The following is a 16,765-nucleotide window of genomic DNA, read 5'->3' on the forward strand; positions in this document are numbered from 1 at the left end:
TCGTCACAGCCAGACGCCAGCCAGCACTGCCCAAGCCAGCTGAGACCTCCGCAGTGCCTCCACCAGCCTCCTGGCCCCGCGGAGTAAAAGACTGCGGAGGGGGCGGGGGCCGGGGGCAGAGGTGGCTCAGCTGCGCCCCCTTAAGGCCAGGACCCTCCGCAGGCAAGCCGGGCTGCGGTTTCCTTTCTCCGCCCCCGAGCTCCTCCTACTTTGCGGCCCCGCCCACCGGGAAGCCACTACAGCGCCTGCGTCAATTCTGCCTTGCCCCGCCCCCTACTACCAACCGGATGCTAGAGGATCTCCCATGGTGCCTCGCGAGTGGCGGGCATGAGAGTAAACTGCGGAAGGTCGCCCGCGGGTTCTAGTCATTGTTGGAGTTGTTCTCTTGTGCCGCAGGGCTTCGACGAGATTGGCGCCCAGTCGCTTACTTGGCGGGTGCAATGGCGCTTTTCCGATGCGTGTGGAGCGTGCTGAGTGCCCTGGGAAAGTCCGGATCGGACCTCTGCGCGGGCTGTGGAAGTCGACTGCGCTCTCCTTTCAGGTGGGACCGCTCACCTGCTCTCTCGGGAGGTGGCACGGCCCAGGACGCTCTGGGGTTGGAGTGTGTACTTTTTGTCCCTTCTAGGAGGTGCGGGCCACTATGGCCCTCTGATTCAGACCTCGTCTTTGCCTAGGTGGCTTTGAGACCAGGCCTAGACGCCAGTAGTCTTTCCGGCCACCCTCCACCTTTCCTCTTCCCGCCCCACCGCACTGTCCACTCGGGTAGCACCGGTTCCGAGCTCTCTGCGAAGTCGCGCCACGAGCCTCCCGCCATCAGTATGGGATTTAGGGAGGCGGCGGTCAGGACCTTTCCTCCACCTTGCTCTTCCTAGGAGGCATAGGTAGAGTTCTGAGACTTCCAAGTTTTGCAAGTTTTCCTTCCGGTTAGGACAGGGTTTTAAATGTCACTAACATGGTGTCATCTGTGGCATCTTGAGGACCTCTCATTTGGTGTCTCTGTCATATACAAATGAATATTGTCACTTAAATACTTTATATTGGTTATTTTCTTTATACGTAGTTTTGCGTATGTACCGAGATGTTTTTCATCCACCGCGAATAGTTACCCAAAGAAGCCTCTGACTTCATATGTTCGGTTTTCTAAAGAACAGCTACCCATATTTAAAGCTCAGAACCCAGGTAAGGAGTTTTGGAGCATTTATTCTTTTCTGAAGTAGTAAAGAGGACTAAACGGTTAAACTTCAAACTTGATTTGCATTTTCAAAGCATCCATTGACTGTGCGAACATAACCATTATATTTAGTGGTCTGTAAAATAGGAAGTATGACGTATTTTTTACCAAGTCGAAATGCTTTAAAAATAAGTTAATGAAAAGTATTATTTTCCTTTCCTACAGTATATGTATTTTTTGATGCATAGTTGATGTGCAGTGTTACTAGTTTCAGGTGTATAAGGTAGTGATTCTAGTGATTCCTATCCATAACTCTGGGTTATGCCATGCTCACTGCAGGTGTAGCTATCAGCAGTCACCAGACAGTGCTGTTAGGATATCATTGACTTTATCCTCCTGACTTACTAATTTAATGAAAGGTATTTTTAAAATAGCAGCGTGTGGAGTGGAAAGCATCCAAGGAAGAGGATGAAAAAGCTGAATTTGGGTGATAAAGTTGCCATTGGCCTGGAGCATCATTGATAAATCATCTTATCTTTTACTTAGCTCCTACTTCAGGGAAGTTGCAATGAAATAATAACTTACTTGGATTTGTTCTATAAACTGTAAAGCTCTATACAAATTACTGCTAATTTCAGGAGCTTTTTCACTGGAAATTGGTTGAATTCCTGAAAAAAGAGATTTCCAGGTAGGATATTTGTTGACTACCTAGAAAGGCTATGGACCTTCATTTGGGGTTATAGTGGCATAAATGTCAATTAACTTTGTTTACGATATCTAAAGCCCTTTCAGAGGGCACTTGTGAAAACCAAATGAGCTTTGATGAATTACATTATAAAGAATTGGTTTAAGAAACATGTTTCAGAAGTACTCACATCTTTTAAAATATGGTAGTTCAAACTAAGTGGGAAATGGGGAATGATGAATTGATTTTGGAAGAGTTTGCTTGAGTATAGTACTTCTGTAATTAAAATACAATTGATGTTACATGAATCAAGACTTTATGTTTAGTCAGGTTTTATGAACTTAATAATTCCTGAAAGACTGGGGAAAAAGTTTTGTCTGAAAAATGAGGTAAAAAGCTTGAAGAAGTTGATTACCCAACTTCTTAAGCTAATAATTTCTGAGGACTATTTGGGGATATGTTATATACTTCTTAACTTTTAGTTAATAGATTTTTAACAGTGTTGAATGAAATAATGAAATTCTGTATCAAATTTAAATTAGCTGATTAAAGAAAACCTACATCATTGTATTCAGTGTTGTGTGGTATAGAGATATCTGTAATAAAACTTAGAGCTGATGGATTATGCTTTCCTAGAAGTCTTTAGAAATTAATCCTGAGACATAAAATTGTGACTTTTTTTCATTTTATTCCAATCTATAGCTGCAAAAAATTCAGAACTAATTAGAAAAATCGCCCAACTATGGAGGGAACTTCCTGATTCAGAGAAAAAAGTAAGCATATTGGTTTTTCACTATTGCTGGCCAGTTATTCTGCAGTTAAAAACAGTAGTCATGTCCTTTAAGTACCAAAAAAAAAATTTATTTAATACCCTTATCTATAAAGGAACTTCATACATTCTCATTCACATAAACGATTAGAATATGAACGTACGGCAGTGGTCATGAAGGGTTGGCAGCAATCTGAAGTTGAAGACTAATTGTTAGACTCTCACCTTGGTTAGCATGTATATGAAAAATACAGGTTTTTAATCCATATGCATGTGATTCCAAAGCACATTTTTCACTTGGTAGTTCAGTCAGTCTTTATCTGAAGTCATGCAGTTGTCTTTCCCTGCAGGTATGTTATGTTTAATTTACCAGGGGTAAATTTATTGACTTCTTATCTGTGTTTTTTATTTATAGATATATGAAGATGCTTACAGGGCAGACTGGCAGGCATACAAAGAAGAGATAAACAGAATTCAAGAACAGTTAACTCCAAGTCAGATTGTATCTTTGGAAAAAGAAATCCAGCAAAAACGTTTAAAAAAGAAAGCATTAATAAAAAAAAGAGTGAGTATCAATGAAATATTCTTTTCCTTTGGCAAAGGACTGAAATTTATGTAACTATGAATATAGGGAGTTTTTTTTTTTTTTATTTTTGTATGTGTGGCTAAATGATGGAATGTCATCAGGGGTACCCCATTTAGGAAATAATGAGATCGCTCTATTCTGCCACTTGTACCACTTGGCACTGAGTGTCTTGGAAACCCTTGTTACTACTTTTGGATGTATCTCTATTTAAGATACATAGTTAGGACTAGCATGAAAGCTGTAGGAACAGAGTTATGAAACAGCCAAATCAGGAATAACAAGGATCTTTGCTTCTGGGTCTTATCTAGAATAACCTGCTGATTTGACTTGTTTTATAAGTAATGGTGAGTTTGATGCTAAATGTTGCTGAATAGACTGAATCTATTAACACGTCAGGAAGAAGTGACTTATTGTATCTAGTCAAGTAAGAAGTGTCCATAGGATGAAATTCGGTTTTTCCTTATTAAAAACCCCACATGGTTCAAAGTTTGTAGTTCCCAGCTTAAGGTTATTAATTCACTTAAATTCTGTTGCTTGAAAGACTACATTTTTCTATAGAACCAATGTTAGGTATGAGGTAGTCAGCTTGCTGGTCCAGTACACAGACTATAGAAAATGGTCACCAGAGCTAAAACTATTTCTTTGGAAAAGTAAATTTGAGACTTTGATGTGAGATACCAGTATTTCTCTCCCTGGACCTAATGTTAAGCCCTCCTAGTACCAGTGTTGAGGACTCATCCATTTTAAAGTCAGTAATCCAGATAGTAATCTAGTTTTCTGATCCAGTTAGTAAAAGGAAACTGGAAAAGATAAGAGAAATATGGTGTCTGCTTAAGGATAGTATTGGAGGTGTGATTACCAAAGTTTATTCTCCCTCTTTTTTTCTCCCCTCTTCTTTAATGCAGCCATCCAGTGTTAAGAGTGGAGGGACCAGAAGTGAGGATTGGGCAGTGATAGAGGATTTCCCTTTCATACATTTCTTTTGTTCCTTACTCTTTCTCCTCCTGTTTCCAATATTTTTTTTAAAGATTTTATCTTTTCGAGAGAGCGCGCATGCACGTGAGCATGAGCAAGGGAGGGGGCAGAAGGAGAGGTAGAAGCAGACTTCTGGCTGAGCCGGGAGCCCAACATAGGGTTTGATTCCAGGACCCTGAGATCACGACCTGAGCTGAAGGCAGACTCTTAACTGACTGAGCCACCCAGGCGCCCCTTGTATTCCCATTACACGTTTGCTACACCTGTTGTAAGTTGTCCCATAGACCTTGGTTAGTTGGTTCAGTTGTTTTTTCAGTCTTGGTTCTCTTTGCTTTTGGATTTTTGAGGATTCTGTTAATATGTCCTTTAGTTCAGAGATTCTTTCTTTAGCTGTGTCCAGTCTAATAAGTCTATCAAAGACATTCGTCGTTTCTATTATAGCATTTTTGATACCTAACTTTTTTTTTTTTTTTTTTTTTTTGGTTCATCTTTGGGATTTCCATCTCTTTTTTATTGCTAGTCTGGTCTTGCATGCAGTCTAGAGTCGTCAGCATATTGTTGTTTTAAATTCCTGGTCTGATAATTTTAACATTCCCCCATATCTGGTTCTCATGCTTACTTTGTCTCTTCAAATTATGTTTTTTTTGCCTTTTAGTATACCTTGGAAGTTTTTTCTTGATAGATGGACATGAGGTGCTGGGTGGAAGGAACTGCTCTAAATAGGCCTTAGTAATATGATAGGTGTGGGGGCAAGAGAAGCATTCTGTAGTCCTAGGATTCGGTCCTTATCTTTCAGTGAGCCTGTGCCACTGGTCTGTGAACTTCAGAAGAGTTTCTCAGTTCACTCCTGCACACACTGCCTCCCCCTTAGGTGTGGGACAGGATGGCTAGAGTGTGCAGGAGTTGGGTATTTCCCTTCACTTAGGTCAGTTAGGTTCTCGGTTAACTGTTAAGGCCTGAGGCAGGCCTTCATAATTGAGTACTCAGGCATTTCAAAATAGTTTCTTTTCCTCTCCCCTTTTCTGCTCATAGAAGCAGGAGGGCATTTTTTTTTTTCTGGTATGTATTGTGGAAATCTGGTCTAGCTCCTAGAGGTAGGTCTCACAATACTGTGAGAACTCTCAGTATTGTGTATTGGGTCCCCCTGTAGTTTTTAAGCTCTAAGAGTTGTCCACAGAAAGCATCCAGCAATTCATTTATTACAGTAGAGGTTTTCCTACCCCAGCACTGGTTCCAGCAGGGTTTGCCTCGACTCTCCCTGTATTCCCTTGTATGTCTCCAGTCTAGGGGGTATCAGTTTGCCCTGTTTCTTCCTCTCTTGGATCCAAGGAAGGTTGTAGATTTTTCAGTATGTTCAGCTTTATACTTACTGTTAGTAAGTGATGACTTCCAAGCTCCTGGCATGTAGAACCAGAAACTTGAGGCCTGAAGGTTTTTTTCTCTCAGGTTTCATTTTCACTCCCTGTTGGAATTTTTCTTTCTGTTGAAGATTCCCAGTGCTAACTAGTAGAGATCAGGTGAGAAGTGTGGGGATCAGGAAGTTACAAGTAGAGCACCTGGGAGAGAAATCTCTAGCAGTAGCTCTAGAAACAAAAGGGGGAAGTAGTTAAGTTATGAGGTGCCTGGAGTCTACAGTAGTTTTATGATTGAGAAGTTGAGGGAGAAGATAATAAATCACAGGGGTCCTACTTTTACTTATGAATGAAAATTGGGTTATTGACTTTAACCAAATTACCATTAAAAGCCATACACTTTTATAAATTACAAGTACTACTGTCCAAATTCAGAAACTAAGTAGGATAATGCAGTACCTCTTATTCTCTGAAACTCAGAAACTAAATTGATTTAAACAGCACGGAATATGTGTATTCTTTTCCATCTCCTGCTTCCCCTGCTCTTTGGTACCCAATTAAAAGAATTGAATTTAACACATTGTTGAGGTTTAAAAGTTGAGAGATATCAGAGAAGGAAATGAGATTGTTAAACAGATAGTCTAGGGTTAATGAGTTGTGGTGGATCCACGTAGTGACTAGGAGATGGTAGTGTCCTGCAAAGATGAAGCTGAGATTGTTTTAACCTTTAAAAAAGATTTTGTGCATATGTGCTCAGTTATTCAGTTTGTGGAGACTATGAGAATCATATGTAAAGGAAATATTTGTGTGTGGAAAATAAATCATAAAATCTATTATAATTTTGAAAACTTAGTGCAGTTGTCATCTCCAGAATGAATAATCATTTTGTATGAGAATTATAACATTGACTCACAGGAACTTTCCACAGTGCATAGTAGTGAATAAAGTTTCTGTAGGTAAAGTTAGGTCTCACACAAATTAAAACTGTATCTAATTCTTCATTTTTGTTACTCAGGAGTTAACAATGCTTGGAAAACCGAAAAGACCTCGCTCAGCTTATAACATTTTTATAGCTGAAAGGTTCCAGGAAGCTAAGGATGGTACATCACAGGTAAAACAGAAAACAGCATTTGTTTTTAAAATTTTTATTTATTTTAATTTTAAAATATTTAGACAGAAAGTTGTAGAGGTGCCATGTTAGGAAGTAAAGAAAAGTAAATTATTTTAAATAAGTATACAAATAAGATCCTCTTTCTTATATCTCTTTTAGAAGAAAACCCTTTTTCTTACCACATAAAATTAATTTGAGTACTTAGTGGCTAATAATGTATATTCAATTTTTTTTATTTAAAAAAATAACATTTTCAAATTCATAGGTATTTCAAAGTTCTGGAGACTTTATATTTTTATTGTTAGGTTTATTATTATTATTTTTTAAAGATTTTATTTATTTATTTGACAGAGATCACAAGTAGGCAGAGAGGCAGGTAGAGAGAGAGAGAGAGGAGGAAGCAGCAGGCTCCCTGCTGAGGGACCCTAGGACCCTGGGATCATGACCTGAGCCAAAGCAGAGGCTGTAACCCACTGAGCCACCCAGGCACCCCTTATCTGGCAATTCTTAGCTGTTTTGTAATCACTGGGAAAGAATGAGAGTAGAATTACAATGTTTTGTATTGGGATTTGAGTATAACCTATTGCTTCATGTTATATCCTTTAATAACAGTTACGTCCGTGGGAATGTATCATACATATGAATATCATCATATGAATGTGTCAAAGAAAGAAGTTTATCATTCCTGCTATGGCTTATTCTTTCCTTTATTTCCTTCTTAGAAGCTCCAAATGGGGAATTATATTTTTCCTTTTATAATATGATATGGTAAGAAAAGCGTACAGATCCCTCACTGTTGTCAATCTGGAGATGAAGGTTTTTTGCCATTCTGCCACATTTTGGGTTATTTGGATCTGTAGTTCATTTCAGAAATCTCTTTAATGTATGATTAAATAATGTATATGTGACATAGTCTTCCCTGGCTGTATACTTTTCACTGATTTACTCGTTGGGATTTTTTTTTATCTTATGTTCTTAAAGATTTATTTATTTTAGAGAGAGTGCAAGAGCTGGAGCACAAGGAGAGGGACGAAGGGAGGGAGAGAGAGAGAGACAAGCAGACTCCCTGCTGAGTGGGGAGCCTGATGCGGGGCTTGATCCCAGGATCCTTAGATCATGACCTGAGCCCAGAGCAAGAGCCAGATGCTTAACCAACTGACCCACCCAGGTGCCCCACTCCTTGGGATTTAAAAATTCCGTTTCTATGTCTTTATGTTACTAAAATGCATATCTGTTGTTTTTTTTTTTAGTTGAAATTTGCTCAGTTAGTAACTTACTTTGGATTTTATCAGTATAAGAAAATTGTATGCTATATGAGAATCCTCCTAAATCAGTGGTTCTCAACTCAGACTGTGCCTTGGAATCACCTAGAAAGCTTAATGGCTGAGGGACCCTATCCTGGGAAATTAAAATTAATGCAACTGTCATTTTTAATCATTTAAAAAATACTGGTGGGACGCCTGGGTGGCTCAGTTGGTTAAGCGGCTGCCTTTGGCTCAGGTCATGATCCCAGCGTCCTGGGATCGAGTTCCACGTCGGGCTCCTTGCTCAGCAGGGAGCCTGCTTCTCTCTCTGTCTCTGCCTGTCACTCTACGTGTGCTCATTCTCGCACTCTCGCTCGCTCTCTGACAAATAAATAAATTTAAAAAAAAATAAAATAAAAAAAAATAAAAAATACTGGTTATACATCCTCATAGTTAAAAGAATAAAAATAAGACTTTGTTATGAAAGGTACCAGGTTTCACAGCCTTGTCATACTGCTTACTCCAGAAGCAGATACTTTCAACTGTTAGCTGACTCTTGTGATATTTACTGCTTATCTCTAAATCATACCTTATATTATTAATTCTTGATTTATTTCAATTTTAAGCCTTATCTTTTAAGCCCACTATATAAGACTAACATTTAATATTATCTTATCCCACTGTTCATGTTTCCACTCACCTGCGTCCCAGTATAGTTATCAGAATTTTTGTTAGTTCAGTATTGAGTATGTTACTATGATAATGTAAACCTAGTCATAGCTGAGTTGTGCCATTTGCTATGATTATTTTTCCTTTCTTACAAAACTCACTTCCACTGAAGTTCATTTTATTTTGTGTTTTTGTTTCCTTAGCTTATTATATATTATCAGTAATTTAGCCTTAAACTCTTAAATACATTCACTGGCTTTCAGTGCATTTAAGATACATAAGCTGTTCTGTCAGTTTCAGGGTGGTGCCTCTGATTTGTTCCAATTTAATTGTGGCCTTTTATGGTTAGTGCACAGTTGACATTCAGCTTTTGTGGTGCTTTTGCTTCTTCTGTTGTCTTTCTTGGTTTACTGGTTCTGTTACAGCATCTCCCCAGTGAGAGTATGTGGAAGATCAACTTTTTGAGTTTTTGCATGTCTGAAAATATCCTATCCTTACATTGTTTGATAGTTTGGGCATAGAATTCTAGGATGGGGTCATGTTCTTTCAAAATTTTAAAAATAGTGCTTCTTTCTCTTGCAGCTGCTTCGAATTTATTTATTTACTTATTTTTAAAGATTTTATTTGAGAGAGAGAGAGAGAGACTATGAGAGGGGTGAGGTCTGATGGAGAAGCAGACTCCCTGCTTGAACAGGGAACCTGATGTGGTACTCAATCTGGAGATTCCAGGATCGTGAGCTGAGCCAAAGGCAGACACTTTAACCAGTTGAGCCACCCAGGTGCCCCTTGTAGCTTCTTGTTAATGTTTTTGAGAACTATAAGCCATTTTGATTATTAGTTCTTTGAATGTGATCTGCTTTCTTTTTTCTTCCTTTGCCCCCCTTTTTTCCTCTGTTCTCTCTAAGACAGAGAGTCTTCTGAGCTGGTCCTTTCATTTTCTTTTCTGTATTGTTTTCTCTTAGCCTTTTTTGCCTTTCTTTCTGGGATATTGTATACATTTTTACTTAATCTTCACTGGCCCCAACTATACCTGGGGTAAATACACCCTTTAGAGAGGGTAAATCCTAGAATCTGCCCATGGTGGGGATTTAATCTCCTTTTCAAGAGAATTTCAGTCAGTCTTCTGTTTTAAGCCCAACATTCACCTCTATTTTCTACCTATCTGATGCTGCCAATTCCTGAGCTACCTGGGAATTCTGCACTATAAACCAGTTTGCTTTTTTGGCTTTCCTAGTGCTAACTTGGGAATCTGCCTTGTTGGTTAGGTAAGTCACTATTTCTCCACCTGCTTTTCAGCTTCTAAAATTTTGTGATAGTGCCCTCACCTGTTGTTTTTGTCCACATGGGTTTATGGCATAAGAAATATTTATCTTACGTTAAAAAAAATAAACAGTAGAAGTTTTTTGCTCACAGTCTGGAGGCTGGGAAGTCCAAGACCAGGACAGCGTCATGGTTGCCTACTGGTGAGGTCCCTCTTGGTTCATATCATCTCACTGTGTCCTCCATGGTGGGGGGGGCTTTGTGTAATGGGTTTTAGGAGGGAGCAGAATTCAATATCTTTATATCTTTTTAGTTTTCTTTAATGAATGGTGAAAGCTCAGATTATTTAGACATGCAACTTTATAAATTATTTTTGAACTCAGTGAATACAAAACTTTATGAATTAAATATAAGCTTTAAAAAACTTAAAGAATTGAGAGCATTAAAGCAATTCCTTGCAAAGCTAAGAGAGCAGTTGTTTAGTGAGTAACTGTCCCTGAATATATTAGATGTGTTTATAAAGGTAAGTTTTAAGATGTTCGAAGTATAATGGTTATATAGTCTCAGATACTATCTGGTACCTCCATTTTTGTTGATAGGAAAGAATTTAGAGTTTGAAATGGTAAAGCTCATTTTTCTCATTCTGTTTTTCCTTAAAGTCACTGATAATTTCCTCTTAGCTTTAAACAGATACTTTTTAGACTAGTTCCCTCTCTCCTTCACATTTGCTTTCTCCTACCCCTGTGTGTCTCTCCCTGCCCCTAATTCTCCTCCCACCCATTTATTCCCATTTAGTCTCTCCTTTGTGGGAGCAACAGCACAAGCTGTATGCGGTGTGCAGACTGTCCTCTCTGCCTCTCTCCAGTCATGGGTTCCCTGAATCCTTTTAATTTTATAAATGAAGAACCATGCCTAAGGGAGGTAATAATGACTTTTTCCAAGTCATATAATTAAGTTCAGCTAAGTAGAATTAAGGACTAGTGTTAAATTGTTCCCATGACTACAACTAAATACTTTGGCACAAATTTTAGAATAAAACATTAAGATACAGGGAAGAAATAAAGACACTTAGTCTTTGAAGTTAGTCTATCATAGGGAATATAGATTTATACTTGAATTATTAGTATTGGTGAATCAAAAAGGATACATCCACATAGCAAAGAAAACCATTAACAAAGTGAAAAGGCAACCTACTGAATGCGAGAAAAATACTTGAAAATCATACATCTGGGTGCCTGGGTGGCTCATTGCGGTAAGGCTTCGCCTTTAGCTCAGGTCATGATCTCAGGGTCCTGGGATCAAGAACTGCTTTGGGCTCTCTGCTCAGCAGGGAGCCTGCTTCCCCCTCTCTCTCTGCCTGCCTCTCTGCCTACTTGTGATTTCTCTCTGTCAAATAAATAAATAAAATCTTTATTAAAAAAAAAATCATATATCTGATAAGGGGCTAATATCTAGAATATATAAAAGACACATACAACCCAATAGCAAAGAACAAAAAAAAAATCTGATTAAAAAATAGGGAGGGGGCACCTATTGGGCATTATTTACAATAATCAAGACGTGGAAGCAATCCAACTGTCTATCAATGGATGAATGGATAAAGAAACTTTTATTTATCAATGACTATTCAGCCATCAAAAAAAATGACATCTTGATATTTGCAACAGTATGGATGGCCTTTGAGAGCATTATTCTAAGTGAAATAAGAAATAGACAAATACTGTGTGATCTCTTATATGTGGAATCTTGGAAACAACCAAGTTCATAGGTACAGAGAATGGATTCGTGCTTGTCAGAGGTTAGGGTTGGGGCCCAAAATGGGGTGAGAATGGTCAAAGGGTACAAACTTGTATTTTTAAATATAAATAAGTCTTAAGGATGTAATGTGCAACAGGGTGACTGTAGTTAATATTTTAAAGTTGCCTGGAATGGATCTTAAAAGTTCTCATCACAAAATTTTTGTCTGCATTTTTGTGACATGTTAACTAGACTTATGGTGGTGATCATTTCACAGTACATAAAAATAATGAATCAAGTTTACTCCTGAAACTAATAAAATGTTACATGTTCATTATATCTTAATGAAAAGATAAATATTTTCATCCTATTCACTTTTTGTATGTTTTAACAGTCTAGTAGTTTTTATTTGGAAAGAAAGGTAGGAGTTGAGACTTTGCCTGTGATTCTTGACATCTGAAATTTTATTGTTGAAATGAATAATAAAAAATCTTTAACCCCTGAAGTGTATCTGGTACTTAAACATACATATTTTACAGGTAAAGCTGAAGACTATAAATGAAAACTGGAAAAATCTGTCTAGTTCTCAAAAGCAAGTAAGTAGTATGGTTTTAGTTTCAAGTGTCTAGTTAAAATATCTGTGAGAAAATATATTAGGGCAAGGCTTGATTCATGTGAAAACAACTTTGTATCACTAATAGCACAGTTAAAGTATTTTAAAATTATTTTTATATCCTTAGAAACAGTTTGGTTTTTTCTTTTGGTAGTTTTTAACTGCAAATAAAACTGATATTTAAAACAATGTCACTCATAACTCCGAGTGCTCACTCTATCCAGGGATAATCACTCCTGGCCTCTGTTTCTTTTCCATATCCCAAGCCCTAAAATGATACCAGCTTTATTAATTCTTACAAAAATCTTAATTTCTGGCCCTTTTCTCATCTTTTATCTCAAAAAACTTTCCTTCTGCTGTCCCTTTTACACATGTAGAACAGTAAGGTGATTTCTAGAATATATGGAGTTTTCCAGAAATTAATTGTAAAAGACTCTTCTAAAGAAATCATTTTAACACTTAACACTTTTTCTCAGGTATATATTCAGCTTGCTAATGATGATAAAATTCGTTATTATAATGAAATGAAATCTTGGGAAGAACAGATGATGGAAGTTGGACGAAAAGATCTTCTACGTCGCACAGTAAAGCACCAACGAAAAGTCGACCCTGAGGAGTATTGAAATAGAAGATTGAGTTATGTTCATAATGGATAGACACAAGAAACCAATTAGGTCTCAATACCTGAAGCAATTGAAAATTAGAAAGGATAAAGTTGTGAACATTTTATATTTCATTCCTTTTTTCTTTAGCCCATGGACTTTTCTGCCAGTTCAATACATTTTGTATTAGTATCTTGCTTTGGAAAACCCAAAGAGATAAAAAGTTCATGCGAAATTTATTTTGTGTTAAGGAACTACTGAGGATCCAAATAATCCATGAAATGCAGCAGTGAATCATTTTACCTTTGATAAAGGTAAATCAGACTGTGAAGTTTTTTTATACTTGATGACTGGAAGGAGTATTTTTGTTTCCTTATATATATATGGAGTCAGGAGTTTCATATTCAAAAGTGTCCCAAATTGTAGAAGTCATAGTGTCCTCTGATATAATTGTACATTTTAGAAAAGCGCCCGTAATTCATCTAAGTAAATTCCACTTCCTAGGTGTAATTCACATATTCAGAGTTGATGGTTGTACATACAAGGAATTGCTGATTTTAATTGCAGTTTTTTATAAAAAGGATGGAGAGATTTATAAACCTTTTCCTCATTGCCTTTTTCCCAGAGTAAAAACAAAGAAATTATGTACCAAATCTATGCATATTGTTTTATACTGCATAGAATAAAGATTTTAAATGTTTCCTAATTATATGTTTTAAGGTGAAACATTCATTTTGCAGATTTTGATTTCTTTTTTAAGTAGAGGTATGTGTTCTGAATTATTTTCTTTTTCTCATGTGAGTATATTTATCCATAAAGTCGATAACCTGTATGGTATAAGTTTTAAAATGAGTGATCTAAAAAACAAGTCTCCAAACTCTTTAGGCTTGGGATTTAAAAGTTTTGCACAACATATATAAACCCATATATAAGACACAGGCAGCTCTGGCCTGTAAGCCAAATCCAGCCTAGTGGCTGCTTTTCATAGTCTGTAGGACTAAGAATTGTGTTTACAATTTTAATTCATTAAGAAGGAAGTTTCAAGACACAGGAAAATTAATATGAGATTCTGTGTCCATAAAGTTTTATTGGAACACAGTTATACTTTTACTCTTATACTCTTGTATAAATTACACTTACACTCTTTTACTCATGGTTTATGGTTGCTTTTGGGTAACAGTGACAGTTGAGTAAATGTTTCAGAGACTAAAGCCTAAAGTCTAAAATATTTACTATCAAACCCCTTACAAAGAAAGTTTGTCAGCCTATAGAGTGGTATGACTGGTGTTCCAATGTATAAATGTGTTGGGATAGTTCTTTAAAACTCTTTCAAAGGTTTTTGTTTTAGAATCTTTGTCACCATTTACTTTAAGAGAAAAGAAGTCAGACCACTGAAAAAGCTAAGCAAACTTACTCCGCAGTGTTAGCCAGGAAAATTATCTTTAGTTTCACATTATGTTGCAGTATAATAAAAAAGGTCCACATAGTGTGGAATGAGATTCTTTTGAAGTATTTGCTATGGGTTAGTAAAATGAACTTCAGGAACTTTCCAGTTAGCACATTACCACAAAATCTTTATCAGCTTTTAGCATTTGTTTATCCTTTAAGAGAGTTAAGCAAAGGTTTTCAAATCCATACCACATTTTTGATCAAAATAATTCATCTGTCATCATCAGTTCACAGGAACAGGATAACTCAAAATTTATATGTGCTTTATGTTATGCTAGCTGTTGAGAAATGGCAGTTTCTAAATTTCTAGAAAACTTAGAAGATTTTTGTTGTTTCTGGATAGAAAAATCAGTAAAAAGTCACAAAAAGATGACTTAGGTACACCGAGCTTGACAAAGTTAGGGACTGAAGACAAAAAAATACAGCTTAAGAGGAAGAATAAGATTTAAATGTATAAAGGTGGGTGTTTTCAAACAACTTTGTGCTGTGGTTAGGAATACGGGACAGTCTGCCATTAGTTAGATACACCATGAAAAAAAATAGATACACCATGGTTCTGAGGCTAGAGTATTTTGGGGAAGAAGGGAACTGCACTGTTACCAGTCTATTTGGGTTTCCAGGAGAATTAAGTGCTCACTCCCTGTGGTATCTAGAATGTTACTCCTTATGTACCTTCTTCAGGAGAATGGCGAAAGTCATCAGTCAAATAATTTTTTGTGTCCTGTGCTTCAGATGAGCCCAGGGAGCATATAGGTGTCAGTGCTGGTAGTAAATATTGTAGAATGGGTGAGATGGAGAAATGAGTTTTGTAAATACCTGACAAAGGTACAAAACACGTCTTTGCAGTTACCTTCTGAGCTCTTAGCATTTTACCTATGGATGCTATTTTACACTGAGCACATTCAAATCAAATCTTCCCAAATAGATTGGGAGGTTCAGTATCCACAAGGTTCTCAAGTATTTACACCCTCATACAGGAAAAGGAAGTATAAAACAGTGGAAGGAGCTAGAGCAGAACTAAATTATGATAATACCAAATTGTATTGGATTTGCTTTGTTTCTAAAACAATGTTATTGTTAATACTTTAAATATTTGAATAATCTGATTCGACACCTTTCTTAAACTTCAATACATGCTGAAGACTGGCATGCCATATGTCAAATGTCATCTAGATTATACACAAAGTTTCTATTATAAAGAATAAGAATTTAACATCAGTAACCAGTGGCCACTCCTGTAGAGCCTTGGTTTTTAGATGTTTAAGTTGTTTCAACAGAGTAAGTGCTGTAGGAAGTACAGAAGAATGCTAGAGAGAAAGATGCTCAAGAAATGAAATAGGGTTTATGCTGTTCGTCATAAGCGATTTGTCATAAAGAGATTTTTGTACTATTGTTTAGAGGAGTACCAATATTAGGTATTTGAAGTACTTTGATGACAGAATAGAGGTCTGTGTGATTATTTTACTTTCTGATGTTTACTTAAAGAATATTGTGTGCCCATTCAGCCTTTTATGATCATGTAATTTTGCTGTTGTTTTTGGCTAATCCTTTTTTGGAAATACCACTTTAAAAATAAGGCGTATGTTTTTATAGTTGCTCTGAATGTGTGTATTTAAATTTGTGAATTAAAAGGGTATTACTATAAGTGGATTTAAAGTAACTAGAAAGTTTTATTGATTTTTCTGACATTTGCTGTACCTAAAACAGTCACCACCAGGTTGTGCCGAAACAGTAGGTAGTTTTTATACAATTAACTGAGGATATCCATTATTTCTCTTAATTTTATCTACATTCACTTTAAGAATATTCTCTTCCTTTCTTTACTGTCCCCAGCTCCTTTCCCTTCTTTTCTTCATAGCACCAACCTCTTACAGACAATTTTGAAAATGTTATTAAGCACAGACTGTGTTTTAAAATTTTAAAGCAGTAAAGAATATTTTTAAAATTGAGTCTTTGGAAAGAATAAGAAAATGAACATATTTGTTACTTTGAATTTATAAAACAGCATAATAATACAAAGCTGCTTTCATCAGTCTCACATTGTTCACAAAGTACTTTTGGTAATTGATTAAATCACTGATAATATTTAATAGCAAATACATAAAATAGAAAACCATTTTCTAATACACTTTAAAATATTTTTAAAAAATTTACTGACTAAAGAACTAAATATTTAAAATTGACCCTAAACAAGAATTTTAAATAAGCTAAACATTTTTTTCACTTTAACATCATTTGAAACACCCTTATATAAAATGGTTTCTGATTAACTTAGGTGATGTGCAACAAAATATTGGAATTTATTCTTTTTTGCTTGTATTGACTGAATTTAGAATTTATCCAGTTTCATTTCTCTTTCCCCACAAATCCTGTTTAAAATATGGGGAAAAAAGCATCTGATCCGAGTACTAACCTGGCCCAACCCAGCTTAGCTTCCAATATCAGGTGATATCAGGCGTGTTCAGGGTGGTATGGCCATAGACCCCTTGCTCAGCCGGGAACCTGCTTCTCACTGTCCCGCTCCCCCTGCTTGTGTTTCCTC

The 16,765-nt window shown here is 36.7% G+C and overlaps 1 protein-coding gene across 1 annotated transcript; it reads left to right on the forward strand.

Moving 5' to 3' along the window:
- The first annotated feature begins 258 nt into the window (after positions 1-258).
- Positions 259-15,873, forward strand: TFAM (transcription factor A, mitochondrial). The gene is made up of 7 exons (XM_082719480.1): positions 259-541; positions 1,061-1,179; positions 2,559-2,629; positions 3,041-3,190; positions 6,554-6,649; positions 12,099-12,155; positions 12,649-15,873. The coding sequence occupies exons 1-7, from the start codon at positions 441-443 to the stop codon at positions 12,793-12,795; spliced, it is 741 nt and encodes a 246-aa protein (XP_082575606.1). The 5' UTR covers positions 259-440; the 3' UTR covers positions 12,796-15,873.
- The last annotated feature ends 892 nt before the right edge of the window (positions 15,874-16,765 follow it).

Source organism: Mustela nivalis (genome assembly GCF_964662115.1).
Source record: "Mustela nivalis genome assembly, chromosome: 2".
NCBI classification, from domain to species: domain Eukaryota; kingdom Metazoa; phylum Chordata; class Mammalia; order Carnivora; family Mustelidae; genus Mustela; species Mustela nivalis.